We start from the raw sequence: 23,303 nt of genomic DNA, 5'->3' as shown, positions 1-23,303 counted from the left end.
GTCAAGCGGGAGTGCGCACGCGCGCGGGGCACGGCGGGTTAGGGAGCGCAGCCTTCCCGATCCGAGAGAACAGGCCAGCTCCGGGTATTCGCTTCAGCCGCCGGGGTAGAGGCGGGAGTGGGTGGGAGGCCTGATTCCGAGGGGCGGGGCTGGCTCCGAGGGGCGGGGCGGGGCCAGATGTGGCCGCAGCTGGGGCTTTGATTTCAATCACAGCGCCCTGCCCTTAAAAAAATAATAAAAAATTTAAAATATATATATGTATATATATATACATATATATATATATACATATATATATTTGTATTTAACCCAATGTATCCAAGATAGTAATCACTTTAACATGTAATTCATATGAAAGTATAAGTAAGATATTTCGCATCCTTTCTCTTCATGCTGTCTTCGAAATTTGGTATGTATTTTACGCATACAGCACATCTCAATTTGGGCTAGTAACTTGGGTGTCCTGGTCAGTGTAGTTCACACCTGTTACCTCTTGGGGATGGTCTTCCTAATCATAAAACACAACATCTAGAAGATGAAATGAAAAGACGGACAGGTTTCCTACAAAAGTGAAAACGAAATGTTGTTTGGAAAAAGACACCCCAAAGTGAGAAGGCAAGTGGCAAAGAGGAGAACGCATCCATGTCAGCTCTTCACCTGTGTCAGTGTTTCATCTGTGAGGCGGGGTAGATTCTATGAGTATGCCTATTTTACAGGTAAGGAGACTGAGGCACACAGAGTTAAATAATTTTCCCAAGATCACACCCCTGAGTAGTAGTAGAGCTGGAATTCAAATCCAGGCAGCTGGCCGCCAGTGCCCGCTTGCTTAATCCCTGTGTTATATCGCCTCCCTGCACTCTGCACACGTACCTCAAAGATATTGTGGGTTCGGTGCCAGACCACCCGAATAAAGCAAGTGCTGCAATGAAGTGAGTCGGAATCTTTTTACTGACTGATGGTCTTGCTTCCATTTGTAAAACAAAACAAAACAACGCAACACCTGTGAAGAGCAGTAAAGCAAAGCTCAATAAAGTGACGTATACTTGTAGGAGAAAACATTTGCAATGCATTTTCAAAAATTAATATCCAAAATGCATAAAGAGCTGCTACAAATCAAAAATATATAAACAACCCAACAGACAAAAGGGCAAGGGATAAGAACCAGCAATTCATAGACAGAAATGAAAACAAAAAGATTCTCAACTTCAGAAGTCATTGAGGAGAGGTAGTTAAACCAAGATACCATTTTCGTCCAATACATTAGCACAAAAATTAACAAGTTTGATTACACGGTTTAAGTGGCCCCTCTCACACTGCTGGTGGTAATGTAAAATTTGTACTGCCTTTTTGAATGGCAACTTGGTAACATCCATCGCTATGTAAAATGCATTTCAGCTCGGCCGGTGTGGCTCAGGGGTTGAATGTCAGCCTATGAACCAAGAGGTCATGGTTCGATTCCCTGTTAGGGCACATGCCTGCGTGTGGGCTCCATCCCCTATGGGGGGCGTGCAGCAGGCAGCCAATCAATGACTCTTTCTCATCATTGATGTTTCTATTTCTCTGTACCTCTCCCTTCCTCTCTGAAATCAATAAAATCTTTTTAAATAAATTTTTAATGTTTAAAAATGAAGTAGTACCTTTATCATGTCAACAAAACTTGCTGCCACCAATCCAATGCCAACAGGCGTCCCCAGTCTGGGGTGCAGTAAAAGGAGAGATTTTATTCCGATGAACTGTTTGCCAACCTGAGAACACAGCCTCGGGAGGAAACTAAAAGTGAGCTTCCCTTGAGGCAACGGCGGGCGGGCGGGGGGGGGGGGGGGAGGCCCAATTTTATAGCGACAGTCCCCGCCCAGGTCCGGGATTGGTCCAATTTATGCAAATGAGGAATCCAAATTTGCAGTTCGAACTTGCCTTCAATTTATTTAAAAAAAAACGCAACACCTGTGAAGTGCAATAAAGCAACGTGCAACAAAATGAGGTATAACTGCAGGGGTCTTGGCTTTCTAATCCATTGCGGAATGTGTGTTTATGTGGAGGAGGCTAAGCAATTTACATTTATAACCCGTACGTTTGCTATGAACTCTGCCATCTCACTTTGCATTATTGGTCATGTCCTAATCACAGTGCCCTGCTTTTTAATATTGGAAAAAGAATGCTTGGCTCTTCGCTTTGCTCAAGCAGCGTAAAGTGTGCTCCTTAAACAGACGGCGAATGCCTACGTGGGGTGGGAGGGAGAGAATTTTCGTTTTTGCTAGTTTTAACTTTTGGCACTGCATCTAGTAAAAAAAAAAAAAAAAAAAAAAAAATCATTAATATGCACACCTGGCTATCTCCTGGGAGTTATCAGCAGGCAAATGCAAACTCAATTCTGCATCAAGTTGCTTTGTTGTTGGGAGAGGAGGTGGAGGCGTCGTGGTTAACCCCTTCGAGGGCGACATCACGAACCCAGGGGACATTGTAAGAGTGGGCTGGGTGCACAAAGTGGGGTGGGAGACTCCCCAAAAGCAGCAGGAATCCTTACAAACTTCGGCGGCGGGCAACTAGCGCCAACCGAGAGCTTAAGGAAAACCCGGAGAAGTGGAGTTTCGCCGGGTCGGGAGTCGGACGGGGCCGTGGCGACGCAGCTGCTCTGCGCCTGCGCCGAGTTTTGCCGCATGCGCAGTCGCTGAGGTAGGGTTGTCCTACAGCCGCTGACGTCCTGTTGACTGGGAGACAGCGGTACCGGACGCCTCGAGGGACCTGTTGCTTAATAACGCGTTTTTTTTTGGGGGGTTATCCCTGAAGTGTCTTTCGACCAACTCTGTTCCAGGCCTGTCCGCGTAAGTAAGCTTCTCCCCCGAGGGTCAGGGCAAGGGCAAATCCTAGGCAGATCCCCTAACTCCACCCCTTTGCACTGATATGCGGGGATTCGAGGGATTTCTGTGCAGAAAAGATGAGCGCGAATCTGATTGCGTCTCCAGAGAGTCCTGTTTCGGACCTTGGTGTGTGAGTGTCAGCATTTCAGTTGCGGAGATGAGATTTTTATTTTCATTCTCCGGGGTCTTGGTGGCTCTATTTTGTGGAAAATAACAAGGCAAACCTAGACTGTTGGGTTTAGGGCACCCACATGGAGAGACTGTCTTACACCTACAATTAAATTTCATTAAAATAGCAGGCACTCGTCCTACTGTCTTCCCTACACATCTGTAGACTTGCTTGATTTATTTGTTTCCCTGAAAATGGACAGAATTGCTAGTTTGGCTTTTAATGCGGTTTTTATAACCTTTTATAACCACCACTTTGCATCCTTCTAACAGTGCTCAAGACAATGTGTCCTCACACTCCAGCCAGATTTGGGCAAACTCTCTTATCTGTGCTAATCTCACAAATGAACAGTCATTTCTCACTGTTTTTGTTTGCATTTCTTTTTTTTTTTTAATATATTTTATTGATTTTTTTACAGAGAGGAAGGGAGAAGGATAGCGAGTTAGAAACATCGATGAGAGAGAAACATCAATCAGCTGCCCCCTGCACACCCCCGACTGGGGATGTGCCCACAACCAAGGTACATGCCCTTGACTGGAATCGAACCCGGGACCCTTTAGTCCGAAGGCCGACGCTCTATCCACTGAGCCAAACCAGTCAGGGCTTGTTTGCATTTCTATCATAAATAGTGAAGTCGAGCATTTCATGGATTTACCAGCCATTGCTTTTTTTTTTTTTTTCCTAGGAATTGCTTGTTCGTGTCCTTTACTCCTTTTTCTGTTGGCTTATTCATCTTTTACCTATTGATGCATAAAAGCCCTTTTTATGTAACAAAAATGAGCTCATGCATCTAGTATGTGATACAAATTTTTTGTCAGTCATCTTTTCACATTGTTTATGGTGTTGTGACAATACAGTCAAAACTGTATATGCAGTCAAATGTATCTGTACATTCTTTTATGGATTCTTGGTTTTCATCATGTTTATAAACCCTTTACCAAACTTAGAAAACATTTCACCCGTTTTACTCCCATACTTTAAGAGTTTCATTCTTTACTTTTAAAATCATGCGCTGATCTGGAATTTGTAGTGATATAAAGAATGCCAAAAGGATCCAACATTTTTTAAAAATTACCAATTGTCCTGCCATGTATGCCTAATTAACTTTTCCCCCCTGATTTGAAATATCAGCTTTATTGTGTTTGGTTCTAGCTCTGGGATTTATTTGATTCCCTTAATTTGTCTAATTCTGCCCAGGACTAAACGGTTTTAATTACTATAATTTTATACCCTATTTTGGTAACTGGTAGGAGAGTTATCTCTGCTCGTTGTTCTTTTTTCAGAATTTGCTCTGTTGTGCTCACATTTTTTGTATTTCCATATGACCTTGAACTTTAGCATCATTTGGTTGGGTTTCAAAGATAAATAATCTCAGTATTTTGATCGCACAATCATTAATCCGCATATGCTCGCCACCTTTATACAGAATTCAAGATACTCTCCCAGGCTGTGGAGAGAGAGAGAGAGAGAGAGAGAGAGAGAGAGAGAGAGAATATCATTGGCGGCTGTAAAGATTTCTTAACAGATGGGATGTTAAGTTGATTGTTTTCAGTGGTCATACAACCTTTTTTCATACATACTCTAAGCCTCAAGCCCAGAATATGTTTTAAAAGAAGCTGTCCTATGATTCAGGGTCATATTGATTATCACAGAATATCCTCGGGGTTCAAATAATGTTGCAAAAGCTACAGGAAGTTTTTAGCCAGTATAATTCAGTGCTTACCTTGTGCTGGGGACTGTCTTACGTGCTTTACATGTGCTTCTCGTGTAATAATTACAACTCCGTGCTTTTGGTACCATTGTTAGCTCCACTTTACAGATTGAGGCACAGAGAGTTTAAGTGGCTTTCCTCAGGTCACACAGCTTGTATGTGCCAGAGCCATGATTTGGACACAGGTAATTGTCTCCAGCGCCTGTAACCACTATGCTGGTTTTCAGTAAACTCGAATAAGACAGATCAGGTTCCCTTACTGTATGGTGTTCTAATTGTTCACAGGTATCACTTACCTTTGAGCCAGGTTAGCAAACAGGAGTGTTTTAGGACCCAGAGGAGTACAAATGGTAGAGAAGGAAGTAGGGTGAGTTTAATCTGAACTGCTATAAGGAAGTGAATTTGCAGGTAGCTTTTTTGGCCTCATTCTGTATCCACAGGTACCGGCTACAGGTAATTCTCATTTGGGGTCTGGGTAGGGTCACAATTAAAAAGGCTAAGAGGATCCTCTGTCACAGATTTTGCATTTTGATCATATAATTAGCTACATTTTCTTTATGCAAAGAGCCAACATTATATTCATTTGTTTAAAAAATATGTAAGAACCGCCGAAACCGGTTTGGCTCAGTGGATAGAGCGTCGGCCTGCGGACTGAAAGGTCCCAGGTTCGATTCCGGTCAAGGGCATGTACCTTGGTTGCGGGCACAACCCCAGTAGGGGGTGTGCAAGAGGCAGCTGATCGATGTTTCTAACTCTCTATCCCTCTCTCTTCCTCTCTGTAAAAAATCAATAAAATATATTTTAAAAAAATGTAAGAACCATATTAGGGCTAGGGGACAGTAACATTTTATTTACTAATTCAGTTTGGACCAAAGAAATTCTTCAGAGGAAATGGTAGACCTGTTTTCCTATTGGCCAATCGAAAGAGATTTACAGGATCTCTTTGTAAATCATAGTGCGCTTCGGACCAAACCTAATTTTCTGCATTCGCATAAAACTGATGTTCGTTCCTAAATGGTGGTTCGTAAATACACATTTTCTGCAGAATGTAGGAGAAAGACAAAGCCTACAAGTTTTTCTTTGGAAGAAGTGACCGTGGACTTGGCAAAGAGAAAGGGAAGTGGCTTAGTCATAGAGGAAGCCTGGCAAGGCTGTAATGCCTGCTCAGCCGGCTCAAAGGTAAACGATACCTGAGAACAGTAAGAACACCACCATACAGCGAGGGAAACCGGTCACAAGGCCATCTTACATAAGACGGGGACTGAGTGTGCAACACATTAAAATAGCCTCATGGCCCTAGCCGGTTTGCTCAGTGGGTAGAGCGTCGGCCTGTGGACTAAAGGGTCCCAGGTTCCATTCCGGCCAAGGCCACATGCCCTGGTTTCGGGCTCGATCCCCCCCAGTGGAGGGCATGCAGGAGGCAGCCAATCAATGATTCTCTTCATTGATGTTTTCTATCTCTTTCTCTACCTTCCTCTCTGAAATCAATAAAAAAATATATTTTAAAAAAATAATAAAATAGCCTCATGGTTAAGACATCTGGATAGTACAGGTTAGTTGCCTGAATACTATCTTTTCCAGTGCAGAATACTATAAATCAGGTATCTGGCTGGTTGTAGATATGAGGGAGAAGAGATAAGGCAAGTGTTTTGTAAAATTACTTCTCCTGAGAAATAGCAATTAGCATAACCCATTTTTCCACGTGTAACACCTCGTATGCCAAGAAAATGAATATTGCCTGACTGTGATGTAACAAGGTAAACAGACTTGAAATACATTGAAACCCACTTTATTTTCATCTTAATTCCAGACAGCTGTTGGTCACAGTATGGTATCCGCTACCTTTTAGTTTGCATTTCAATTTCAGTTCTTTTCTTCTGAAGGGTTTCAAACACTTCCCTTGTTTGCTGTCTCATCGATGTTCATAATCCCTGTGAATGATTACTTTTCTACATGATTGGTCTTCAGTTAGTTATGCTGCCTGGTAAATAATCAGCAGGTGAAATTTCACTTCATCTCTAAAGCAGTATTCGCCGATTTTTCAGAAGCTAATTGTAATCACATGCAATCCCTCCCCTTTTTAATTACTCTACACATACAGGGTGTCCCCCCAAAAAATGTATGCACACTATGTCTGTAGATTCGATTTCATTTTGAAAATGAAATGTATTTTAGTAATACTACTGCCTTTATAATTATGCCAAGTGTGTATCCATTTTTGGGGGGCACCCTGTATATCCACACCCCTCATGCTGTTCACACCTGTCTTGGCACCAGTTCTGTGCTGTGGACCTGAGGGTTCAGTATTTTATTCCCAGCGCACCACAGTATCTACTCTTCAAGGAAGATGGTATATAGTTCCAGCCCCGGAAGCACCCACCACAGTCTTTGCACGTCACACACCTCGTTCCTAAAGCTTTCTCGCGTGCTCCATCGGCTTGGACCTGTTGCTTCCACGTGTCCCATCTGCAGAGAGAGAAGACTTAGAGTTTTTTGAGAGCTATTGCCAAAATTGGGGTTTTTCCAGGTCTCTCAGAATGATCTCTACAGTTAAATGGGGCAGTCCCAAGTAAGCATGCAATATACACTGAGTGGCCAGATGATGATGATCTCTGAATGCATAATAATCTGGCTACTCAGTGTATATCCTATATAATGAAAGGCTAATATGCAAATTGTCCCCTGGACCAGGAGTTCGACCAGCAGGCAGGCCAGCCAACCGCCCATGTCCCTTCCCCCTGGCCAGGCTGGCCGGACCCCCACCCATGCACGAATTCATGCACCGGGCCTCTAATACACACACACACACACACACACACACACACACACACACACACTGAGTGGCCAGATTATTATGCGTTCAGAGATCATCATAATCTGGCCACTCAGTGTATACGTACTGAATTGAATTCAAGTAAATAAAAGCCAGTGGTTGGCTTTGAAAGTAACAAAACCTTTCTCTCCCATTCCCTCTAGGGCTGACCATGGCTTCCGGTCACACCGTGCTGATGCGGTTGGTAGCCTCCGCATATTCCATAGCTCAGAAGGCAGGAACCATCGTCAGACGTGTGATCGCCGAAGGGGACCTGGGAATCGTGGAGAAGGTACTGAGAAATCTCATCGTATTTCGTACCGACTTCGTTTTTGCTCCTTGAGGTTTTGCTCAAGGATGTATTAATCTGGACAGACTTTGGTAGCTGAAATAATCAATGGCTCCCTTCTGGAGACTGCGGAATGGTGGGGTCTGACACTCTATCAGTAGGAAGAGCAGGAAATATTTGCCCTAGGAAGAAAAGAGTAGGAATAGCTTCCTCAGATAGTTAAATGGCTGCCAACGTGTGTGTGTTTCTCTGGAGTGGTGGTCTCTAAACTTCATGGATATATGTCGTCTTCCAATTCAACAATTCTCTTCAGAGGTTTCATTCAGCAGATACTTATAGAGTACCTACTGTGCGCCAGGCATCATTCTTTAGGGAATGAAACAGAGATCTCTACATTGGAGCACTTTGCATCGAGATAAGCAGCAAACCGCAGTCGGCCATAAAGGAGTTGATTTTCATGATCATTGTCAAACTCGTTCCAAAGCATTATAAAAATTCCGCTGTGTACGGAAATTCATATCATCTGTGAATTCGCCTAACCAGGCATACGTAAATTACAGCTAGTCATAGTTCTCTGAAAGGAAATTAGCAAAGGAGGTTGTGGCTGTCAATTCTGAGATTTTGCACCGTCTTTCACTAGCATGACTCTCTGGATTGAGTGAGGGTACCATAGGTGAGCAGCATATTAAATATTATAGTTGTTCATTTTTATGTTTCAGGAATAGGAATTTTTTTTCTTTACACTGAGGAAGTGCCCCCTTGAGTTACTAGGATTAGGATTAGTGAGTGAAAGTTATGGAAGAATCCACACAAAGAATACCTTTCAGGTAACTAAAAATACAGTTTTTCTTTAGCTTTGACCGCCTTGAAGAAGTTATGGATTTTCTATCTCTTAACCTGTTTAAGCAAAAAAATTATCTAGAGATCTTACGAAAGCAATTTCTTTTCTTTTTGTAAAATATGTTTTTATTGACTTTAGAGAGAGGAAGGGAGAGGGAGAGAGATAGAAACCTCCATAGAAACATTGATCAGCTCCCCACGCCCCCTACTGGGGATCGAGTCCACAATCCGGGCATATGCCCTGACCGGGAATCCAACTTCTACCTTCTCATGCGCAGGATGACACTCAACCAACAGAGCCATACTGGCCAGGCGTGAAAGCAATTTCTGAATTGGGAAGAAAATCTGATCATTTGAAAGCTCCTCTCCAAACTTTTACCTCTTTGAATCCCCTGAGAAAAACCAAGACGAGAAAATAGTTGACCATTTGATGTTAAGTCCCATGAATCTAACAATAGACAGTGTCATTTAAATGACACAGACACTCATGCCTTAGGCATCGGAGGACGACCTTGCACACGAGCTCTGCTAACATGTGCCTCTCTGTTGCAGACCAGTCCAACGGACCTGCAGACCAAAGCCGACCGACTGGCGCAAATGAGCATCTGCTCCTCCCTGGCCCGGAAATTCCCCAAACTAACAATCATAGGGGAAGAGGTGAGAGTTGGCAGGGATATGGTAATTATTTAAGTGCCTGTTTACCATATGGATGTACAGTTGCCACTTTAGTGATTCACATACCACTATTATGATCTCAAGCATTAGATCTACCATTTTAATGCAAACATAATTATATTCCTTGAGACTTGAAGGAAATGTTTGATTATGAAATAATGTGGTCCATTTCTAGGCCAGATGTCTCAATTCTTGACCATCAAAGACATGGTGTCTGTTACAATATTCAGCATCTGAACTAAAAGATGGGCAGAGTTCTAGAAGTTTAGAATAAAATGGGTTTTGTTTCTGTTTTTTTCAAAACATATTTTACTGATTTTAGAGAGGAAGGGAGAGGGAGAGAGAGAGAAACATCAATGATGAGAGAGAATCATGGTTCGGCTGCCTCCTGCATGTCCCATACTGGGGACCGTGCCCCCATCCCCGGGCATGTGCCCTGACCAGGAATCGAACCATGACCTCCTGGTTCATAAGTCGACGCTCAACCACTGAGCCATGCCTGCAGGGCGTCTGTTTTTCTAGTTAGGCTTACGTACATACTTAGCCGAACACCCTAACACTGGGAAAGTAAAAGAATGGATGGCTCATGTAATTGAGAGAGAAGTAGCTGATATCAGAACCACTTATTTTGAAAAGTTTATAGTACTTAAAAATTCTTTTCCTTCTCACTGTTCAGCATAATGAAGTTGGGACTCTGTGTAGTCAGCTTTGACGAGCCCTGTCTGGTTGTGTTTGCAATTTTACTCGGTTTGCTTTATTTATTTATTTATTTTTAAATATATTCCATTGATTCTTTACAGAGAGGAAGGGAGAGGGATAGAGAGTTAGAAACATCGATGAGAGAGAAACATCGATCAGCTGCCTCCTGCACACTCCCCACTGGGGATGTGCCTGCAACCAAGGTACATGCCGTTGACTGGAATCGAACCTGGGACCCTTGAGTCCACAGGCCGACGCTCTATCCACTGAGCCAAACCGGTTAGGGCTACTGAACCTAAATGGTAGGACCAGGGAAAACGGATGCTGCGATTTCTTCCGTCACTGGCACCGAAGCTCGGTAGACACTCGGCAGCTGCAGTGACCCGTGTTCTCTGCTGCAGGACCTGCCTTCGGAGGACGTGGATCAGGAGCTGATTGAAGACGGCCAGTGGGAAGAAATACTCAGGAAGCCATGCCCGGCCCAGTACAGCGCGATTAAAGAGGAAGATGTATGATCCACATCATTGCTTAGCTCTCTGTTCACCGTTCTCGGTGGTCTTTTTGTGTTTGTTTCTGCCATAGTAAAGGGAATAAGACTCACCTATATTGATGGGAAGTCAGTAGTTGTAAAATAGGGGCACCTGGGACTTGGGAAACTTTCAGAGCCAACGTGGAGTGTCAGGCACCACATGGAATGTCTGACCTGTTCATTTCGAGTTCAGTTTCTCATGCTGTTGGTTTCTTCTTCTTCACTCTAAAGCTATTATTAAAACTACTTTTAGGGAGAAAATCTAATTTTTAAAAAATATATATTTTATTAATTTTTTACAGAGAGGAAGAGAGAGGGATAGAGAGTTAGAAACATCGATCAGCTGCCTCTTGCACACCCCCTACTGGGGATGTGCCCACAACCAAGGTACATGCCCTTGACCGGAATCGAACCTGGGACCCTTGAGTCCGCAGGCCGACGCTCTATCCACTGAGCCAAACCGGTTTTGGCAGAAAAATCTAATTTTTAAAAATATATATTTTATTGATATTTTACAGAGAGGAAAGGAGAGGGATAGAGAGTTAGAAACATCAATGAGAGAGAAACATCGACCAGCTGCTTCCTACACACCCGCTACTGGGGATGTGCCTGCAACAATGCCCTTGACCGGAATTGAACCTGGGACCCTTGAGTTCACAGGGCGATGCTCTATCCACTGAGCCAAACCGGTTAGAGCTGAAAAAATCTAATTTTTTATGTAGTGGATTTGGTAGTAAAACACTTCATTGGCAACTGGGGCCGGAAGGAGACGAAACAGACCACTGCCTTATATTTGTGGAAGGCCGTGAAACTCGCCTCGCTTGCGTTTTGTCCTTGCTTAAGTGACATCTGTGACTTCAGCTAACTGTCGGACTTCTTTGATTTTCTACTTTGAATTTGTTTCACTCACACCCATTGAATACTCACTGTGAGTAAGGCACTTGGCTCTGGGGTCTGAAGGATGCAAAGGAAACGAGACGCGTCTTTCATCAGAAGTAGCCCTCGCTGGCAAAGTCACGTCGCATTACAATTCTAGTGGTTCATGGCCGCCTGGCCTGAATCAGGTGAATAGTCCCAAGTAGAAGGGACTCCTTTTTCTGTCCACCGTCAGTTATATACACTGTGGGTTTTTACTTGTCATATACAGACGGTGCCCGTAAGTCAGTCACGTGGTTGTTTTTTAAATCGGCATACTTTGGTGCCACTGTGGAGTTTCCCCGTCTCACCATTTAGAGCTCAGTGTGTACCTGGCATTGTGTCCAGTTGCAGCTGACAGTCAACTTTCACCCGGAAGCACTTCATTTTTAACCCTTTGCACTCGCTTGCTTTTTTCTCGATTCCTTTATTCTACTCGGGATTTAATTTTTTAAATACCCCAGATTTTACAAAGCGCGGCAGTAGAATAAAAAACTGGTGTTTCTTTTCATACAAACTTATTTATTTGGATTTTTTTATATTTCAAATTATTGATACATTCAAAGAGTAATTTTAATCTCGACATCCGAGTGCAAAAGGTTAAAATTCTTAGGTCGGACTTTTCTCCAACTGAAGGGGACTTTTTCCATGACTGCAAAACAGTACGTTTCTTTTTACTGCCACAAAACTGATGACCCTGGCGTAAGCCATCCATAATACATTTTCAGAACTGAAATAAAAAGGGAGTTGTTTTGGTCAGTCTATTTAAGTCTTTTCTTTTTACATATGTATATTTTGGAGACTTAATCTGGATATTTCCTTGTGTCTTTTAGCTCGTGGTCTGGGTCGATCCTCTGGATGGCACCAAGGAGTACACGGAAGGTTGGTACCTCTTTCCTGGTTGTATTGGAAGCACGAGGGCTAGCCTGTGATGTTGAGTGTAAACATTTACTGTTCCTTATGTTGTGTGAAAAGCCGGTGTTACGTCTCATGTGTGTGTCCTCAAGCTGTATTTGTGCCCATCCTAGCTAACTGTGGTTATACATCAGTGATTGTCACAAGACAGAAAATTCATCTCCTTCTAGAACCGCCCCCCGCACCCTCCCCCCACACACAGTCTACCAGCCCCACAATACTAATGGCCTGACGTGAGAATAACTAACATTGAACCAGTGTTACCAGACGGAACCCCAGCTTTGTTGGTGTAGAACCCCAAAGGGAAGCACAACCGTACTGCCCTTGTTCCTCCATTGGCCCTACCCACCGCACCCCCCCCACACACACACACCCACACACCCGCTGCCCCCTCACTGTCTTTTGGTACAGCCTCCCCTTTAAAGATGGGTTTGGTAACACAGTGCAATATTTCTCTCTCCTGAAATGACTGAAGATGAGAAAAAGAACAAAGCAGCAAATTAACATAAAATGGGCAACATTAGCATAAGCAAGACCAGGCTCAGAGCCCAAGTTTTAGATTTTACGAGCATAACGTAAGCTTTGAGTTTTATTTCTGAAATAAAGATCTGCCTGGTTTTTCTTATGTTGGTTCTCAGCTTCATGGCTTGAAAAAAGAAAATTTCTCATAATTACTGAGAAAACTTCTCTGTCCTTGGAGGAGACGTATCTGCAATGAGTGAGTCCTGCAGAGTGTGTGTGTGTGTGCGTGTGTGAGCACGTGTACGCATGCGTGTGCGTGTGTATATATGTGTGTGCACTGAAGACATCTCCACTGAGAAACGGAGGCTCTGGACAGCTTTAGGGTACATACAGCACCTACACAGCTTGTCTAGATCCCCACCTCCCCCACCTCTGGAGATTTTGATTCACTGGTTCTGGGAAAGGGCTTGAGAACCTGTATTATAAAAGTGACTCCAGCAGGCAGGAGTGAGCTGGATGGTGGCAGAGGGGGCACAGGGATCCAATGATAATGGCTGTGGAATTATGGCTGCTCAATTGAACTGGTTTTCAGAGTGTACTGATGAGACCATTGTAGCGATCCAGTGAAGTGGCCCTAGACCCCTCTGCTCTCTCTGGCCAGCTCTCTTACAATTTGTGCATTTTGCCAGAAGTTGGATTGATCATGGATGAATCACTGTGGATCCCATACCTTTTCTGCAAAAATAACCCGCAGCAATTCACGTGCTGATGACGAGTCATAACATGAAAAAGTTACAGAATAATTGATACTCGTTTCTTCTTTATAGGTCTTCTTGACAATGTAACAGTTCTTATTGGAATTGCTTATGAAGGGAAAGCCATAGCAGGTGTTATTAACCAGCCATATTACAACTACCAGGTATGACTCTAACTGATACAGTTGTTTTTTTTTCTTTCTTGTTTTGTTTCTTTTTGGTGTCAGAAGTGGGATACAGTTGTTTTTTTTTAATGCAACAAGGACAGTTTATTTCAAGAGGCAGCCAGATGAGAAGGGAGAAAGCCCGACCCGCTTCCCCCAGGCAGATGAAGGTTATTAAGGAGCTGAAAAGGGGTCTTTTCATGCAAAGGGAGAGGAACCAAACAAGTCTAGAACCAGGTAAAGGGAGTTAGTGATTTGGTCTGGAGGGCAGTTTTCACGGGACTCCTGTGCTAATTCTTCCCCATCGCCGTGGTGCGTGGTGTCTGAGGAGCCGTCCCCTGTTAGAACAGACTACTTGGACTCTCCTGGGTTTCCCTCCATACTATCTTTAGATTCAGTCTCCTGATTCCCGATGTTGAAACAGACAAGCCACGTTTCAGCATCTCCAAGCCTCAATGGCACCTGCTCACATTTCTTTCCCAATTGAATCACTTCTTTTGAGGGAAGCCAGATGCCAGGAAGCAAGGCCCCTCGAGCAGGCTATGGAGGGGTCCAGGGGTCAAGGAACGGAGGACTCTGGCCAGTGACCAGTGAGGACGGAGGCCTCGCCGTGCACCTGGCTGTGCTCTCCTGCTCTCTCATGCGGACATGAGAGCTAAGCTGAGGTGGCCAGCAGGTCGACGTTGCCCACACATGGCAGCCCCCACCAGCAGGGAGGTGGCAGGGGAGCCACACACAAATATTTTATTAGATCAATAATTATAGTGTTATGTGGTTCCTGATACTATCCAGTCTAGTGGTTTCTAGCTTCGTTGCACATGCATTCATCTTGTCAAAATACACCCCACACCTCTGGAGTCAGAACTTCTGGGGCCATTGGTACCAGGGATGCATATGTAATGCACACAGCGTATGCCTTAACACTCAAATGCAGACATTTGGGAATTACTGATGCGGTTCTGGGTTAGCCTGGTCACTGAGACACCTGATTTACAGGTGGTCCTTCCAGCACATTGAAGAAGTGAGCCACTCGAACCGAGACAGATGCTAGCCATGTTGTTTTCCAGGTAATACTGCCTCGCGCCTAAACTGTAGTCAGCGTTGAAGCAGAACTAAGGACGCTCTTGCACCCTTCCTTCCTTTTACTTTCTCTCTGGTGGAGTTGGGCTTTCTACTATACTCCCAAGAAATTGTCTTCCTTAGAAGCAGGAGATGAATGTGCTTCCAAAGCAGGAATAGATCATTAGATCCCATTAAAGTTAAAGGAAATGATTGAGATAATTGCTTCAGGTTTTGGCATGAGTCTGACCTTAAAAGAACTTTGGAGAAACAAAGTAATCGGAGTGAGGACTATTCCTTCTGAATTTCCTATTTGAGTTGAGAGCAACCGTAACCTCTACTTCTAAGATAGTTTTGTTTTATTCTGCCATTTGTATGATAATAACTGTAATCATGTTCTTCTTAGCATTATTTCGCAAAACTAGTTATGCATTATGGGTAAAGTTTCTCATATTAAGTATCCACTAAGTATTTTACTATGACTTTAATGTTTATGTAATATTTTATACAGATACAAGTCTGTGGCCATTATGGAAACTTTAAAATAAGTTAACACTGTGGCTTGAAAGACACTTTTTAAAAATATATGTTTTATTGATTTTTTTACAGAGAAGAAGGGAGAGGGAGAGAGAGTTAGAAACATCGATGAGAGAGAAACATCTATCAGCTGCCTCCTGCACACTCCCCACTGGGGATGTGCCCGCAACCAAGGTACATGCCCTTGACCGGAATCGAACCTGGGACCCTTGAGTCCGCAGGCTGACGCTCTATCCACTGAGCCAAACCGGCTAGGGCAAGAGAGAGAGACACTTTTATTCCTAGATCACATTGTAATGCATGGCACCTTTCATCAACAAAGGATCTGAGTGCTTAGAAGTTGTTAATAATGTCCATCCCTCCCATCCCTTCTGAGATGAGAAAAATTGTATTCATTTTCCACAGAACAATGACAAGCAGAAGTTGAGGGAGCACAGCAAGGAAGCAAAGGTGAGCGGAATAGCTAGGGCTTTGGCTCCACTAGCTGGCAGCAGAGAGGTAGGAAACCCGTGTCGCCGGCCAGTCCGCGTGGAGCCCACGCAGCCGCCCATCCTCTCCTGTTCTGCTTCTCCCCTTTGTCGCCTGTCCCTCCACCACGTTCCCTTCTGTATACTCCCGTTATCCTTTCTTCCTTCCCTCTTGCTTGTGCCTTGAAATACGTTGCAGCCAGGAGAAAGTTGCTCAGCTCTGTTGGTGGTGCGCAAGGCTGAATATTCAACTTCCAGTCATCATTGTCATCACCATCACCATCACCATCACCATCACCATCACCACCACCATAGTAGCTAAAATGTATCAAGAACTTATATCCTACCGGACTCAAGGGGTTCACATGCATTATCTCATTTAATGCTCACCATCATCCTTTCACCTTGTCCCTGTTTTATTTTTTATTTTTATTTTTAAAATATTTTTATTGATTTCAGAGAGTAAGGGAGAGGGAGAGAGAGATGGAAACATCAATGATGAGAGAGAACCACCGACCGGCTGCCTCCTGCACACCCCACACTGGGGATCGAGCTCGCAACCTGGGCATGTGCCCTTGACTGGAATCGAACCTGGGACCCTTCAGTCCTCGGGCTGATGCTCTTTCCACTGAGCCACACTTCTAGGGCCCTTGTCCCTGTTTTAAAGAAAGAGAAACTAAAGCAGGTAACTTCCCTGGGTCACCCAGGTTGTCGATGGCACGTCTAGAATTCAAACCCCAGTCCAACCTTTTTTTTTTTTTTTTAATATATTTTTATTGATTTCAGAGAGGAAGGGAGAGGGAGAGAGAGATAGAAACATCCATGATGAGAGAGAATCATGGATCGGCTGCCTCCTGCAAGTCCCCCACCGGGGATTGAGCCCACAACCCGGGCATGTGCCCTTGACCGGAATTGAACCTGGGACCCTCCAGTTCGCAGGCCGACGCTCTGTCCACTGAGCCAAACCAGCTAGGGCCCAGTCCAAGCTCTTACCAATTCCTCTACATTGCTCTGTTGAGCTGGATGATCGACCTTTTAAAACTCCATAATTGCTTCTAACAGATACCGAAGCTGGTAGGCAGTTGAAGGAAAACTTGGCTCAGTGCAGAGAAACCCAATGTATCTAAATGGGAGCTAGCTTCTTAGCCGTTCTGAGTCTTAATTAGCTCATCGCTAAGGTGAAACGAGTAGCCTCGTTGCCCCCAGAAGGTTGGTGGGGAGCCTTTGAGGGAGAGAGACAGCGAGGAGATGGAGATCAGGGGCACAGAGGACGCGGCTGGCCGCCTCGTGGGCCTGCATGGCCCCGCCCACCAGATGCCGGATCCCATGGCCCCGTACTCTTTGCCTCCATATCATTTATGTGACTTTTTCAGGCCCAGAATACTCGTGCCCGCTGTTTGTATTGCTTTCCTTCTTTCTTCAGAATAACGAAAGCTAAGTAAGTAGGCTTCCTGAGGATTCGTCTCAGCAGTCAATCTGAGGCCTAATGAGCACCCAGAGCCACCACTGAGCCCATCGGTGCGCGTCAGGCTCCAGGGGCAGGGGGAGCCCCCAGTGCCGGCCCTTCGGTGCCTTTGGTGCCCCATTTGCAGGGCATGATACCGGCAGGCAGCCTCCAGGGATTGCAGGGCAGGATACTGCCGGCGTCCTCGGGATCGCTCACCTGTAAAGAGCTGCCTCGCCCAGTGGCACGCTCCTTCCCAAGCAGCCCACTTCCGGTAACTGATGAGTGCAGGACGAAGGCCTGGCATTTCACCCCGGTGGGTACAACCCTGAAGGGCCAGTCTAGCTCCAGAGCTCCCGTAGGGTCGACGGAGGCTGTTGTTGGGTCTGCATCACAGCTCAGTTTCCCCCTCTCTCCACTCCTGCTGCCTTCCCTCCCTCCCACGGATGTTGACCCCAAGGGCACTCCTCCATCTCCATCCTACCACCTCAGGGTCCTGCTGCGGGACACACAGGGAGCTGTGTTTGAAAGCTTTTCGCAAGGAAAGTGAGGCAGTCCAGCCTAATGATGAGGAGCTTGGATAGGATCTTCCTAGAGTCCTTGGTCAGGTTATTTAATGGTTCCAATCTCTTTTATCCTCGTCTGTAAAATAAGGGTGATAACACCTACTTCACGGGGTCGTTTTGGAGATTAAATGAGATACTACATGTAAAGCACTTCGTATGTGTCAAGTATTCAGTAACCTACTTATGTCTGTATGCCTACCAGATATGTCTATTATCTATAATAATAAAAGCATTAATATGCTAATTAGACTGGACTGCCGAATGACCTTCTGGATGAACTTGCACGAATTTTGTGCATCGGGCCTCTAGTGTTAAGTAATGGTCTTTTGATGACTTTGCATTAATCATTTTATGCATCAGTTTTACTTGTAATGAAATAGCAGTTATGGGCCCTAGCTGGTTTGGCTCAGTGGATAGAGCGTCAGCCTACGGACTGAAGGGTCCCAGGTTCGATTCTGGTCAAGGGCACATGCCTAGGTTGTGGGCTTGATCCCCAGTGGGGGACATGCAGGAGGCAGCCAATCAATGATTCTCTCTCATCATTGATGTTTCTATCTCTCTTTCCCTCTCCCTTCCTCTCTGAAATCAATAAAGATATATATTTAAAAAAAAAAAAGAAATAGCGGTTATGTTTTTCTGCATGAAGTGCATAGTCATAAACAATGTGGTGGAAAATGCTTCGAGCTCTGCAAAGGCAAGTACAGATTCTAAGGCTGCGTCATCATTGTCATTTTACAACCCCCATTGGCAGTGAAGTCTGTGACCTTGACCTCCATTATCCAAGCTGCTCTTCGGTATCAGCCGGTTCAGCTGTTCTGTCTCTGTAGCAGCAAAATGCATTATCACCACCGCCTATGCCCATGTCAACAGGATCCCGCCTGCTTCTCGGATATTGGAAAGTACTAATCAATACGTGCGTTTCATTTCCTGGGGACTTCAGTGCCCTTTGCAAAGAGCTATTTCAAGTATGATAATGAGCTTGTTCGACGATTCAGAGAGCAACGGGAATTACCATATCTCCTTTCCCGGGGACTCCAGGGAATAACCAAAAGTTCCCTTCTATACCTTTGAAACCAAATTATCAACCAGAACAGCAATGAGAACAACCCGTTGATTCTCTAGGGAAAATTTCTCTGTCGGTGATATTGTCTTTGTGCTCTGGTATAACATGATCATGTTTTTTTGATCTAAAAGTTAGGATGCTATGCTAGCTCAATATTCTATTTGTGGCTGCCATGTTCTCCCGGTAATCACAGGCTACGCTGGTGTTTCCCCGTTTCCACAGGCAGGGCCGGGCGCTGCGCTGGGAAGGACAATCTGGGGCGTTCTAGGTTTGGGTGCCTTTGGGTTCCAGCTGAAAGAAGTGCCCGCTGGGAAGCACATCATCACCACCACCCGGTCCCACAGCAACAAGCTGGTCACCGACTGCGTCACTGCCATGAACCCCGACGACGTGCTGCGCGTGGGCGGGGCAGGAAATAAGGTACGAAACAGTCCGACACCCCCTCGGAACGCAGTGGAATCCCTGAAAGGAACACGGAGCTTTTAACCAATGTCAAAGAGGAGTTTGGGAGGAGAGACTACAGATTGTAATTTGCCATTCAGAGCACGTTTCAGCAACATTTTTGAATTTTTTTTTTTTTTTAATGTGAAGGTTCAAATCTCTTGTGAAGACAGTTCAGAGAAAATATGTCAACTGGCTGGTGTGCTCAGTGGTTAGAGGGTCTCAGTTTTGCTTCCCCCCACCCCCTTGAGGCACGTGTGGGAGGCAACCAGTCAGTGTCTCTCTCTCACATAGATGTTTCTCTCTCCCTCCCTCCCTCCCTCCCTCCCTCCCTCCCTCCCTTCTACTCTCTTTGAAAAGCAATGGAAAAAATATCCTCAGGTGAGGCTTAACTAAAAAATATATATATATAAAATGTCGTTAGGATAAGATCCCATGCCTCTTGCCAACCCTTTTTTTCTCAAGGACCCTCTTGGATTACCTCCTAGATCTCTCTTTAAAGATTTTAAAGGTGCTCCCCCCCCCCCCCCCCCCCCCCCGGCCAGGTACTTCGCCCATGATTTCCTCCAGGTTCCCATCCTCCTGAGGAAATTGTGCAATGGAACACAGTGTGATCTGCATTTCTTCTAATTGCCCCCCAGATACCATCATGATGACATCTTTCAGGCTCTCAAATTCAGCATGCCTGATTGGAACTCACCTTCTTTCTGCCTGACCCAGATGTGTTCCTCTCCCTATCCCTTTCTGGTTTATGGTACCAGCATTTTCCCAACTGTTCCAGCTGGGAAAGTCATCCTAGACTCCTTTGCTCAGGTCCTATCAATTAGTCCTAGCTATAGATTATATATATTATTGATTTGGAGAGGAAGGGAGAGGGAGAGATAGAAACATGAATGATGAGAGAAAATCATTGATTGGCTGCCTCCTGCTCGCCCCCTAGTGGAATGACCAGGAATCGAACCATGAACTCCTGGTTCCTGGGTCTACACTCAACCACTGAGCCAGGCCAGCAGGACCTAGCTATAGATCTTAATTCTTCCCAAATGTCTCTTGTCCATCTCAACTGTCAGTGCCCCAGTTGCAACCTATCATCATCCTTCACCAGACTTTGCAGAAGCTTCCAGAGTTTTATGTCATGCAATTTCTATCAGTGGCCTCAGTTTTATGTGAGTATTACAAGAATCATTAAGATGACTATTTAAAAATTCACATTTTGGCAGTGCAACTAATAATGGATCTGAGCCCAAAGACAAATAACTAACTACTTGTTAGATTGACTAGTCAGCATCACACATCTCTTAGGACCTATTACAGTTGACACATTATTGTACTAGTTGATACTTCTCTATCGCTTGTATAATAATGGTCAATTGTTTATTACATTGAATAACTTAATTTTTCTACAGTAAATACAGGGTGCCCCCTCAAAAATGTACACACACTTTAACAAGTGATACTTCAATTTTGAAAATGAAATGTATTTTATTTATTTATTTTTAATATATTTTATTGATTTTTTACAGAGAGGAAGGGAGAGGGATAGAGAGTTAGAAACATCGATGAGAGAGAAACACCGATCAGCTGCCTCCTGCACACCTCCTCCTGGGGATGTGCCCGCAACCAAGGTACATGCCCTTGACCGGAATCGAACCCAGGACCCTTGAGTCCGCAGGCCGACGCTCTAGCCACTGAGCCAAACCGGTCAGGGCATGAAATGTATTTTAATAAACACTGCCTTTATAATTATTCAAAGTGTGTGTATACATTTTTGGAACTATATATATACATATATATATTGCTTTTACAGTAAGAAAGAAAAACAAACATAAAAAAGCAAACTATTTTTTCTCTAACTTGAAATATGGAGACTGTTCATTCACCCTTCTTGTAGCTCATTGACCACTTTTTCCCCTTGGATATTATGATGCATGTATTCTGTGTGTTTCTTCATAATAGTCCTGTCACTTAAACCTGCTAAAGGCTTTCACCTAAGAGGAGTCTAACAGAGGAGTTGAAATATATTTCATAGAAACAAGCAATTCTCTCATTGTCGAGGGATAATTACCATCATTCACTTTACAGATCATTCAGCTGATTGAAGGCAAAGCCTCCGCTTATGTGTTTGCAAGTCCTGGCTGTAAGAAGTGGGACACTTGTGCTCCGGAAGTTATTCTGCACGCCGTGGGAGGTGAGTCCATTTTATTAGCGGGGATTACAGTTTTTACGGTAATGCCACTTTACCTAGACTCTCAGGACATAAGAGCTAGAAGGAAAGTTGGTGATTATCTGTTCCAACCACCACTTTTCATAGGCGAGAAAGTAGATTTTCAGCCAGATCATTGTTCTTTACATATAGTTACTTTTTTTGGACCTTGATCTGCATATAGTTAATTTAATTAAACCCTTATTAATTATGGCTTTAATGCTTTTAGGGTTTTTAAATATATATATTTTTATTGATTTCTGAGAGGAAGGAAGAGTGAGAGAAATAGAGACATCAGTGATGAGAGAGAATCATTGATTGGCTGTCTCCTGCACACTCCCTACTGGCGAATGAGCACACAACCAGGGCATGTGCCCTTTGCGAGAATCGAACCTGGGACCCTTCAGTCCGCAGGCCAATGCTCTATCCACAGCCAAATCAGCAAGGGGTAGGGGTTTTTTTTCTTGAAAAAACCACCTAATTTATTTTGAACCAATGTCGGTAAATATCTCAGGTCATAGAGTTAGAATTTTATAAATCTGACTAAAATATATTATAAATATGTACATAGTTAGGTGATTTTAAAATTTCAAATAGACATCAGGTCAAACCTTGATTTTCTTTATTTTTATTTTTTTATCTTCTCCTTTTTCTGAGTACATTATTTTATCAATATCTCATTAACATTACATGACAAGGAAGTTAAATTCATCACAATCCATTTTCATTAGAATTATTAAATGAAACTAATATAATAGTTATATTTTCTGAACATACTTCATTTAAACTCTTACCAAATAAAGTGTTAATATTAAATGGTAGAATAAAGAAAGTAGTTTTAAAAATGGGAATAGTGACGATGAAGTATAACCAATAGAAAAAGCAATCAGCTCAGGAAAAGAGAAAGGAATTGATACTGAGAAATAAAAATTGAAAAGGCTAAGTGAAATGATTTTAATCAGAAGAAAACATGTTTTATCCTTCAGTTAGTTAAAATGGTTCTGTGAATTAACACTTACCCATTATCTTCCTTCTCCAGAACGAATTGGATATTATTGCACAGGGAAGCGAAAGGCGCTTACAAATAATGAACTGTAATGGTAGAATCGGCCATTAACGTCCTGTGTTTTTTCTGTAGGCAAGTTAACCGACGTCCATGGCAATGCCCTTCAGTACGACAAGGAAGTGAAGCACATGAACTCCGCCGGGGTCCTGGCCTCGCTGAGGAACCATGACTACTATGCCAGCCGCGTCCCCGAATCTGTTAAAAACGCTCTTGTTCCTTAAGGCACGTCTCGTTGCCTTAGCTAGGGGGACAGCTGCGGAGGAGAGGGAGGAGAGAGGACTACGTTCCCGAAGTCTCAGCCTTGGATGAGGATGTCCTGGAAGTTGATGCTGACACCCTTGGACTTGGGCAGTCTGTCCAGCCTGCAGGTCACTCAGCCGACCATTGGGATGAATTTCAAGACACCACGTGGAGCCGTTGGAATCTGTCTGCTGTGCTGCAATATTATCAATAAATCACAGACAACCTAAAAACATGCACTCATTCTTTAAGGGAACATTTCATTTACTTAGCTAGGAGAAGGACTTGCTTCTCAAAATCATACAGTTTAAGACTCATTGGATGTAATCAGAGCTCCACCTTCATTCTGCATTGATCAGTGATCTGTTTTTAGGTACTTAGGAGTAGACAATAGATTTTAAGAACTTGATGATTAACTCATCAA

At 44.0% G+C, this 23,303-nt stretch overlaps 1 protein-coding gene across 4 annotated transcripts; it reads left to right on the top strand.

The window, feature by feature from the left end:
- Window positions 1–2,687: 2,687 nt before the first annotated feature.
- On the top strand, window positions 2,688–23,096 carry BPNT1 (3'(2'), 5'-bisphosphate nucleotidase 1). Of its 4 annotated transcripts, none has more exons than XM_079763817.1 (10): window positions 2,688–2,822; window positions 7,715–7,842; window positions 9,232–9,336; window positions 10,455–10,562; window positions 12,331–12,379; window positions 13,702–13,793; window positions 15,795–15,839; window positions 19,152–19,349; window positions 21,453–21,558; window positions 22,712–23,096. In XM_079763817.1, the coding sequence occupies exons 2-10, from the start codon at window positions 7,723–7,725 to the stop codon at window positions 22,858–22,860; spliced, it is 972 nt and encodes a 323-aa protein (XP_079619943.1). In that variant the 5' UTR covers window positions 2,688–2,822; window positions 7,715–7,722; the 3' UTR covers window positions 22,861–23,096. The 4 variants fall into 4 exon arrangements, with proteins under 4 accessions (XP_079619943.1, XP_079619946.1, XP_079619944.1 ...); XM_079763818.1 differs by lacking the exon at window positions 2,688–2,822 and adding an exon at window positions 5,101–5,191; XM_079763819.1 differs by lacking the exon at window positions 2,688–2,822 and adding an exon at window positions 6,299–6,495.
- Window positions 23,097–23,303: the final 207 nt, after the last annotated feature.

Source organism: Cnephaeus nilssonii (assembly GCF_951640355.1).
Source record: "Cnephaeus nilssonii genome assembly, chromosome: 23".
Lineage (NCBI taxonomy): Eukaryota > Metazoa > Chordata > Mammalia > Chiroptera > Vespertilionidae > Cnephaeus > Cnephaeus nilssonii.
Note: the sequence above shows the minus strand (reverse complement) of the source record. Positions and strands in the feature narration are given on the sequence as shown.

Coding starts and splice junctions, on each gene's coding strand:
- BPNT1 (XM_079763817.1), top strand. CDS start 7,723: ATGGCTTCCGGTCACACCGTGCTGATGCGGTTGGTAGCCTCCGCATAT. Junction 7,843..9,231: donor ACCTGGGAATCGTGGAGAAG/GTACTGAGAAAT, acceptor TCTCTGTTGCAG/ACCAGTCCAACGGACCTGCA. Junction 9,337..10,454: donor TAACAATCATAGGGGAAGAG/GTGAGAGTTGGC, acceptor TCTCTGCTGCAG/GACCTGCCTTCGGAGGACGT.